At 36.4% G+C, this 10293-nt stretch overlaps 1 protein-coding gene across 1 annotated transcript; it reads left to right on the top strand.

The window, feature by feature from the left end:
• PSTK (phosphoseryl-tRNA kinase) lies at positions 1-9648 on the top strand. The gene is made up of 7 exons (XM_039338956.1): positions 1-208; positions 1444-1647; positions 4359-4650; positions 5222-5420; positions 6160-6235; positions 7744-7837; positions 8739-9648. The coding sequence occupies exons 2-7, from the start codon at positions 1465-1467 to the stop codon at positions 8933-8935; spliced, it is 1041 nt and encodes a 346-aa protein (XP_039194890.1). The 5' UTR covers positions 1-208; positions 1444-1464; the 3' UTR covers positions 8936-9648.
• Positions 9649-10293: the final 645 nt, after the last annotated feature.

Below are 10293 nucleotides of genomic sequence, written 5' to 3' on the forward strand. Positions count from 1 at the left end.
CGTAAACACTCGTCTGGACTTTCACAAGCGGATGATAGAGTCCCCCCTTTCTGAAGATAGAGTGTCGCTGGCAGAAGCTCTCAAGGTAAAGACCGTGGTACGAACAGCTGTTTTTTCTCTTGGCTGGGAAAAAGGGAAACTGCTGGCAAGGGAAGGTGAACGATAGAAAGCACCATCGGCGACTGCGTAAACAAGTCTGGAAGAGAAGGTAAGTAGCAAAGGGAAGATTTTAAACACTGGCTGAGCGATCCATTTAATCTGAATACTGAATTGACCCGTTTTCTTGTGTTTGCCCAATGCATTAAATAACCAATAGCCTAAATCACGCCCGCCCGCCTGCCCCCGGAACTAGGCTTAACATTTAACAGAAATGGCCTGGTTGTGACAGCCACTGCCTCATTTTTCAGTGGCTTAGTTCAGCGAGTGGGTTTGAACTGGGGACACTGAAAATCCGGGGCGGGAATGAAGAAGACGCTGCTACCAAAACTCAGAGAGATGCCTACGGTCCTGCAAAATATCCCAGAGCGTTTACTCCATAAATTCAAACATTTTAGAGTTTTTTTTTTTAAAAAAAGATAATGGCTATTCTGTTGTACATGCAAACAAGATAGATTAAGATGGTACACATTCCTGATATAAATTCACCGTTTTATTGAAAAGTTTTGAAATTGCACATCTGAATTCCCTAATAAGAGCATAAAGCAAGTGTCCATCCCATTAGTTCATAAATCTATCAAGATTCATCTTTAGTACCAATTTAAAACAAAATGAAATGCTCAGTAGTGAGGGTTATAAGATTGTGAAATATTTTTTTCATTTAGCGCTGTTTTTAAATCACAATAATTGGTGTTACTGAAAATTTGTTTTTTTATTTATAGATAACATCAGTAGGTGGCAGTAATGCCCATCTTATTTTAACTTCCTTTAATTTCTTTAAATTACTTTAAAAAAATTACTGTGGGTTATTGCACAAACAGTATGATAACCATAAATCACAGTTCGTTATTGATTTTTTTCAATATCTATGAAAAATGATAAATGTGGGGAAAATAGGAGGAGGAAGGTGTCTATGTTTACCACCTTGAATTACTTACAAAGTAATAAAGGCAGAATAAAATTCTAATAGATAATAAACATCAAAATGTTATTATTTTAAAAAACAGATCACCCTCTTTTCTGGTGTTTGTATGTGTTTTTTTATGTTCTGTCAATTATCTGCAACAGTATCAACTCAAGTTTCTCTGTTATTTATTATGAGCAATTGTCCTTGTTCTTCCAACTAGGAAAAGTGTGGCAACAAAAGCTGTCACAAAACAATGTTTTCAGACAAAGCAATTGTCCCTTCAGTTCTGGCATTTCTGATCATTCTTCATGTGAAACAGCAAACATGTGCAAGGTTAAGTTAATGCAGAACATCAAACAGTCAATTTCTTGGTCTCACAGAAGTTTCATCCAGGGGAAACCATGGAGCAAGAGAGAGTTGGAGGCCATCAGCTGGGATTGTGTGTGCTTTGTGGTTTACCAGCAGCAGGTAAAACTAGGACAGCACAAGAACTGAGTTCCTTCTTGAGGAAGCGCAAAGGATGGTCTTGTATTCTTCTCAGTTATGACAATCTCATTCCTTTGGAAGCATTCAGTCAAACAGAGGTAAGATCAGGGCAACAGATATAGCAGAGTTTATTTAATGAAATGTATTGTCATTTACTTCAGAAGACTCTGGGCAGTTAGAAGGTTTTCTCACTATGTGTTTTTTTTAATGCCAATTCAGTAAGTTAATCAGCCAGAAATAGTTAGCAAATTATGAGAATAAACCACAGTTAAATCCCAGCTTGATGTTTACAACCAGTTTGGTGTAATGAAGGCATTAAGGATGTGTGTACATGTGTGCGTGTGTACACGCATTGGTTGTTGTCATTGCTGTTACATTTTGGAGTTATTCATTGCCCTGTGGCATTTTCAGATTTCATATTGACTTTATACTTCAGTTAATTCAATATTTTAATTTTAAAATTAACAGTGAAGCTTATCTTGAGTATATGCTGTCCTAAATTTGCTAATACAAGTATAATCTGTGTATAAAAGGAACATATTAGTTTATCACTAATTCATTAAATCCTTAACATTAATAAAATGTCATTTTAGTTTTAATTCACATTTCTGTGACTTTATTTTCATAGCAATTAGTTTGTTTTACATTAATAGAATATATTAACATTCTCCATAAAAATAATTAAAAACACATCAATCTTTTAAAATGCTTCTGTATATTTAATAACATGAACATCAATGCTAGCCTGCATTTTTAAAGCATACAGAAATATGCTATTGGAAATAATTTTGTACTGAATTTTACTGTTTTGTTCTTTAATTGTAATATTTATATTAATCACCAGCATGATGTTAAATTTTGACAGTATTTTTGTATATGATTACTTTGAGGGAATAAAAAGTAATGTTTGAATAAATGCATAATGTTTAGCAGATTAATATTAACCTAACTGTTAGGAGAGTTATATTAACATATTGAGAGAAGTAAGAGTTTTATAGTACCTTAAAACATTGCTGTGTAAGCTTTTACAGAACATCTTCTTAGCGCCCTTTTCCATTATTGAAATTAGTATGTATTGTATACATATTAATGGGGGGAGTGTGGCCACCATAACTTCAAAAATGGGTATTAAGTAGCTCTGGAAGGTCTGTTGTAACTTCAAATGGCCGTTAAGTGACTTGTCATAAGTCAAGAACTATATACCTTACATACATACATGTTTATGTTTGTTTGTGTGTGTGTGTGTGTACAGTGCTTTCAGAAAGTATTCAGACCCCCTTCACTTTTTTCCATTTTGTTATGCTGCAGCCTGATTCTACAGTTGTTGAAATTCATTTTTTCCTCATTAATCTACACTCAGTACCCCATAATGACAAAGTGAAAACAGAATTTTAGAAATGTCTGTAAATTTATTTAAAAAAAGAAAACAAAAGAAAAAAACTGAAATAACATATTGGCATAAGTATTCAGACCATTCACTCAGTACTTTGTTAAAGCATCTTTGGCAGCAATTACAGCCTCGGGTCTTTTGGGGTATGATATGACAAGCTTTGCACACCTGGATTGAGGGATTTTCTGCCATTCTTCCTTGCAAATCCTCTCAAACTCAGGTTGGATGGTGACTGTTGCTAGACAGCCATTTTCAGGTCCCTCCAGAGATGTTCAGTAGGGTTCAAGTCAGGGCTCTGGGTGGGCCACTCTAGGACATACATAGAGTTGTCCCTAAGCCACTCCTATGTTATCTTAGCTATGTGTTTATGTTGTCATGTTGGAAAGTGAACCTTTGGCCCAGTCTGAGGTCCTGAGCACTGTGGAACAAGTTTTCATTGAGGATATCTTCGTACTTTGCTCCATTCAGCTTTTCCTCAACTTTAACCAGTCTCCCAGTCCCTGCTGCTGAAAAACACCCCTTCAGTATGATGCTGCCACGATCATGCTTCACTGTTGGGATGGTATTGAGCAGGTGATGAGCAGTGCCTGGTTTCTTCCAGACATAGCATTTAGAATCGTGGTTTCCTCAGACCAGAGAATCTTGTTCCTCGAAGTCTGGGAGTCCTTCAGGTGCTTTTTTGCAAACTCCAAGCTGGCTTTCATGGGTTTTGCACCAAGGAGAGGCTTTCGTTTACTCACTCTGCCATAAAGACCAGATCGGTGGAGGGCTGCAGTGATGGTTGTCCTTCTGTAGAGGTTGTTACAAGAGCTGTACAAAATATTTGAAGAGGTGTTTCCCAAATATGGACATAAGCAAAACCATCCTTCCTCAAAGAATTAAAGCCGCCGTGTATTCCAGAAAGCTTAGCTGCACTGCTTTTTGCAAGTCTATACTTCGCAGACTCTTCCAGCAAGACGTGTTTTCTCTGAACACACACGTACATGGAGATAATCTGAAAAGGCCTTCAAAGCAATTGAGCTGAATCTTCAGAAAGATGCTTCTGTGCTTTGAGGGAGGGCACTTTCTTCATGCGCGTGCACTTCGCAAAATGCCCTTTAAATGCTTTGCATTGAATCCTTTGTCCAGTTGTGCCTGTGAATTTTCAGAGGGTTAGCTGCTAATCAATTCCAACAGGAACAAGAGTTTGGTAGTTTCTCTGAAAAGACTCTAGCAGTGTCCTTATGGTGAAATTGAGTTTTCTATCAAATTAAATAGAATGAGGTGGCTAGACAGAAAAAATTGCCAGTGACCAAAATATGATGAACACCGATCTCCATTTTACACTGAGGTAAATAACAGTGTGTTTGTTGCTGTTGATAGCTCCAGATTGCAGCCAATCTGTAATCTAATGTGAATAATTGTCTTCTTACGTTATAGATTTCTCATTGGAGATCATACCGGCATGAATTATTATTGTACCTTGAACACTTCCTTCAGGCTCTTATTAAAGGATGCCATTACTTTCCTCCTTCCAACAGAACTAAAACAATGTGGAAAAGTTTTGTCTCCTGTTTGATGGAACAAGGATTAATATCTGCAGGAACAAAAGACCCTGCATCTTGTCAATATTTAATAGATTTCATTCCACTCAGGCCAATATATTTTATTTTAGATGACAACTTTTATTATCAGAGCATGAGATATGAAGTGTACCAGTTAGCTCGCCAGTGTAAGTTTGATTTTATATTTTACACCAGCGATTCAACCTTACAACTCAGCAATGCAAACCATATGTTAAGCTATTGTAGTTAAAAGGGTTTTTTCTGAGAGTTTGGATGGTTTTATAACTGCTGAGCAAATTCCCTGGCCAGCAACTAACTAGCTTGGTTTTTCTCTGGTATTGAAACAAATTTGGCCTTAGAGACCTACACCAAAGGGGGAAGCTTTTCTCATTTGAAGGAAAATGTAATCCACTCACTTAATCCACTCACTCAGGAGGGGAAAACTGATCACCCATGGTCCTGTTCAATACCTTCAGTATTCCAAAACTATTTTTCATGTAATGCATATATGTATTTTAAAATTCTCTTGCTTGCATATTGACAAAAAAATTAACCTGAAAAACTTGTTTAAATAGCTAAGCAGATTTTTGTGTGTGATTACATATAATAAATGTTTAATTGCCCCTTAACCCATTGTTTAATTTTTAATTTCAGTAAAGATTTTTGCATCTTACACAGTATATGTGCAATGAGTTTTAAATGACTGTTTTTGATACACATATTTTTTTTATTTTCTAGATTCGTTGGGCTTCTGTCAACTGTTCCTAGACTGCCAGGTTGAAATTTGTTTAGAGAGAAATGCTCAGAGAAAGCAGCCATTACCTGAAGAAACTATATTTGCAATGGCACAAAAATTAGAATGTCCAAATCCAAAGAAATACACATGGGAGCAAAATAGCCTTATTCTGAAAAGTGCTGAATTTTCATTAGAAGATAAGTATGTGATCTCATTGGAACAATTATTTATATTTTTTTTTATAATAGTCTCTGGGCATTCTTGGTAGAATTCTTGCTTCAGAGGAAAGGAAAACTTCTCACATAGCCTAGTACAGGGCTTTTCAACCTTTTCACCCATTGTACCATTTTTAGGATATGGCAGTATCGAAATACCACCAGTCGCATAGCAAGGTGTCAAAAACTTGATGATCCCCCCAAAAGGAAAAAAGTAATTAAGTACAGGTAGTCCTCGACTTACAACAGTTCGCTTAGTGACTGTTTGAAGTTACAATGGCATTGAAAAAAGTGCCCCCCCCCCAAGCTGGAGCCTGGCGCTGATCCTGGCGCTTCTGCTGAGCCCTGACAGCCTGCAGCTCAAGCCATCTCTCGCTCAGGCTTGTGTGGTACTGCCACCGGTTCAGCTCATTCCCCTCCCCTGCTACCACTTTTCTAGGATGGTCGCGTACCACCTGCCAGGTGCCAATGTACCATAGGTGGTACCTATACCACTGGTTGAAAAGCCTTGGCCTAGTAAAAGTCACTTTTGGAAGCTATGGGGAGGGGTTCTACTTGTAGAAAAATTCATATTCCTCTGTACTGAATTGCAGTTTGTACATTTAACTTTTTAAGGGTTTAGCTTTTTAGATGGTTGTTACTGACCCCATTGGTCTCAGACATTATCCTTGATGCTAGTCATTCATATGCGTGCATTTGCAATTTAATTTTATATTTCTTTTCAGTCTTCAGGTGTTTAATTTGTTATCTTCTGCTTTGGAAAATCCAGTAAAACCCATGGAAGTGAATACAGAAGAAAAGGTACCTTGGATTCTGTGGGTAACAAGTTCAGGAGATTTTCTATACGTAGGAAGCCAGTTATGGGGATAACATATTTAGCCCCTGACATTATGGGTAGAAATAAACAAGAGAGCTGAAAAGTTATTCATCGTTTTATACCAGGAGTGTCCAGTTTTTTTCTAAAATGGAGGATTGCATTATTTATTTATTTATTAAATTTATATGCTACCCATCTCACTATAAAGTAACCCTGAGCATCTTGTAACATCATAATGTAGAACAAGTGTCGTTGACACTTCAGAAGCAGGTGAAATGGGATAGATGCAAAATCCAGATTCATTTTAATTATATTGTATCTAATCAATGTTTTGCATTTGTGTCACATGTTTGTTCAATTAATGGAGAGGCTTTAGAGGCCACACTCTTTGAAGGCCACAGATTGCACACTCTGTGGAAGCCAAACATTATTTATATAAAAATATAAATCTCATTTACTGTTTAATTTTTGCTTCCCAAAACCTGAGAAGAATAAAAAAATGATTACAACTCGGAAGGCTCTTAATACACTTCACCTTATTGCTTAAGTGGTGTCCAACTCGCTGTGTCATGTGACGTGTCGCGATGTGTCACGACTTTCTTTGCATTGCCAGAGCTGGGGTGGGCATGGCCTCCACATGATGCAACTGCCCACGGGCCGGCAGTTTGACACCCCTGCACTAGAGGTTTGGATGTGTTCTTTAGTTATCTGTTCTTTCAATTCAATTGATGGAAAGTTGCCATGAGAAAAGATTGCATTATGTAGTTGTATGTGGGAATAAACTTGGAAGAAAAAAGGAAGAGCTGCAGCCGAGACAATGATCTGATAAACAGAATTTTAATCTGAAGCAGGAAGATTGGTGAAAATGCCTCAGAAGTGCACCTCCCTAGTTCTGGGCAGAGAAAATCACCCAAAAGTTGTATCTTGGTATCTTTCCCCCTGTTGCCCCATAATCTTTGGTGCCATGAAACTTCTCCTTTTTCTCAAAATTGAATAAACACATTTCTGGACATCAAATGAGGTGGAAAGGAATGACAGAATTGTTAAGGCTTTAAGAAGCTTGTTCATCATTGGCAAAAATATGTAGTGATTATGTGGAGAAGGAATACAGGTAACAAAATGGCTCATTTCAAGAATTATTTCCCGTTTTCATTACAATATCCCTATTTAAGCTAAAGTTACAGAGGTGAAGGCAATACTGTTCATTCAACCCTTGTGTATAAAATTAAATTGTGAAGGGAACTTGCTGCAGAATTGGAAGAAAAAGCAGACACTTTGGGGCTATGCCAAAATTTGGCAGGGAAGGCGAATAACTTTCAGAAAGTAACCTGGAATTGTTCCAGTGTTATGGGAATACAAACTAATCTGTATTGTTAATTCTTAATTTATCAAATTTAGACACTGTCCATCTTACTGTCCAGAATTCTGGATACCTACGATGGAAAAAGAATCACTAACTTTTATTAAAACGATCTTGGTTGATCTTGGCTAGGAAATGGATCGGGCTATATGTGCAGGCAATGTTCTACATCAAGCTGATCAAGCTCTCAGGCGAATAATCTCTGAAACAATGCAAAACACTAAAGGTATGTTGAACAAGAGATGACTTCACTAGAGGCAATATAACTTTTTTCTTCTTCTGAGCATTTTATGCAAGGGCAGGGTCTGCGTTTTTTAAGATTAACTGAGTGTTGATCCATTGGTTGCAATAGGAATTGACTGACTGGCTTGTTTCTTGAGCCTAATGTCATGGGCTGAGGGAGAGTGACTGTCCCAAAGTCAGCCAGCCAGCCAGCTTTCACGCCTAAGGAGGAACTAGAATTTACAGATTCCTGTTTTCTAGCCTGGCACCTTAGCCACTGGATTGAACTAGAGGGAATTTAACTATTGCTCTGAATGCTAATAAATGCTAGTGCTAATAAATGATGCCTATGGAACATTTTATTGCTGAGTGTTTTCATACACAGAAGAGATCATATATATTATTGGCAATAGAAAAGTACTTGGCACATCACTGTTCTGCAGTGGCAGATCTGGTTTATATATTACACTAGACTTTTCTAGCCAGGACATCAGAGCGCTGGGCTGGCTGTAATATACTGAGAAGGATAGTAATCTCACAGCTGAAAGGTTGGTTGTTTTTTATTGGGAGGTTGGGTATTATAGGAATAAAATTAAGCCTCAAAAGCTTAGTATATATTGGTAGTACCCTATGGAGTTGATAAGCTGATTTATAGACTAAGCCACAATTGGCTGGGTTTATACAACACATGAAACATATTTTTTATACTACAGTGGCTGATTGTAGAACCTCCAAAGCCAAAGAAAACAAACCACATTATGACCTAGACTTTATAGTTGATCTATTTTATAGTTGTAGCCATCTTTCTTTTTAGATAATAGCTTTTCCTTCTCAAATGTTAAGATAATATAAAATTTAATATAAAATTTAAACTACAGCATTTTATCGTTTGTTTTGTTTTCCAGCCAAAGGCCTTACTCCAAGCGAGATGAAGATTTTGTCAGAGGAGCTCAACAAGCAGAAAATAAAATTCTTAGAAAATTTAAAACAAAAGACTAATAAAGAAAAGCAGTTCTATGTAGAAAATAGCATATTTAATATAACTTCTGTATTTTCCAAAGAGACAGATGATATTGTTAAAAAGTATTTAAATAAACAGTAGCATTTTATTTTGCTTCGTCAAGTGGTATCAACTGTGTGATGGAAATTTAACAATAATAAAACTATAATAGATACAGTTTCCCTGTGTAATTTTAAAAACGGTTAAATTTAGTTCTGAATGGTAGAATGTATTGTTCAATTTGAGGAAATGTTATTTCCTGCTTGAAGATGTTTAAGGGGCACTATTTTTTTTCTGCCAGCTTTCCATATTAGTGGCCTATAATTATGGCTCTTGTAAAGATAGACAAGTCTAATTCTAAGCTCCTCATAAAAGCCAGGCAAACAGGCTGAAAGATCCCCATAGCTTGCTAAATAAAAGCAATAAAGTGTTAGGATAATTTTTAACATATGTGTACTACACCAATTTGTTCATAATACCTAATGGACTTTGGCTGATCAGAAAAAACCCTAAACAATATTAGACATGCTTATATGCTTAGACGGGCAAGTTCACTAAGAAATCCCAGGAATTTTAAAAAAGGCTAAAAAAGGCAGTGATCAACCATTTCCATATTATTGCCAGGATATCTACATGTTACCAGATGAGCTTAATATGAATAAATGTACTTTATTACCGTCCTAATCAAAATAATGTTTAAAGTATTGTGATTCAATTTTTTCATTCAAAATGAAATTTTGTTAGTGGCAAAAATAGGAAATCCAGGTTAGAATGTATTCTTGCATCCCCTTTATATTTTACCATATATAAAAAAATACATAACTTTCTGATTTCAGGCAACTCACTATTCTCTGTGGTGTCCCACTTGCCCCATTTTCCTGTTTTCAGTACGATGTCTAGTCAAGGTTGGTGATCATTAATGCTATTTATTCTTTTGATATTACTGTACAGGTAGTCCTCAAATTACAACGGTTCATTTAGCAACTGTTTAAAGTTAAAATGACACTGAAAAAATTGAGTTGATTGTTTTTCACACTTACAACATTGCAGTATCCCCATTGTCACATGATCAAAATTCAGACACTTGGCAACTGACTCGTATTTATGACGGTTGCAGTGTCCCAAGGTCATGTAGTCATCTTTTGCAACATTCTGACAAGCAGTCAACTTAACTGCAGTGATTCACTTAACTATGGCAAGAAAGATTGTATAATGGAGCAAAATTGTCTCACTTAGCAACAGAAATTTTGGGCTCAATTGTGGTCATAAGTTGAGGACTACCTGTACATAATAAGGATGTATTTTTTTTCAACCACATATTTCTTAAGCCTGAGCGTGCATGATCTGCAATATTACTTGTTATTGACATTTTTCATCATACTGTATATTATCTGTCCTAAATACAACGTCCATCTTTCTCTGCATTGTCTTGCTTATATATGTTCAACTCTTTATTGTAA

Source organism: Crotalus tigris, unplaced genomic scaffold (genome assembly GCF_016545835.1).
Source record: "Crotalus tigris isolate CLP2741 ecotype Arizona unplaced genomic scaffold, ASM1654583v1 scf7180000017536.10889498, whole genome shotgun sequence".
In the NCBI taxonomy this organism is placed as follows: Eukaryota; Metazoa; Chordata; class Lepidosauria; order Squamata; family Viperidae; genus Crotalus; species Crotalus tigris.

Bases quoted from the DNA above. Each gene is read 5' to 3' on its own strand.
- PSTK (XM_039338956.1), top strand. From the start codon at position 1,465: ATGGAGCAAGAGAGAGTTGGAGGCCATCAGCTGGGATTGTGTGTGCTT. The intron at 6,236-7,743 runs GTACCTTGGATT...GATCTTGGCTAG, and splicing joins AAGTGAATACAGAAGAAAAG to GAAATGGATCGGGCTATATG. The intron at 7,838-8,738 runs GTATGTTGAACA...TTTGTTTTCCAG, and splicing joins AACAATGCAAAACACTAAAG to CCAAAGGCCTTACTCCAAGC.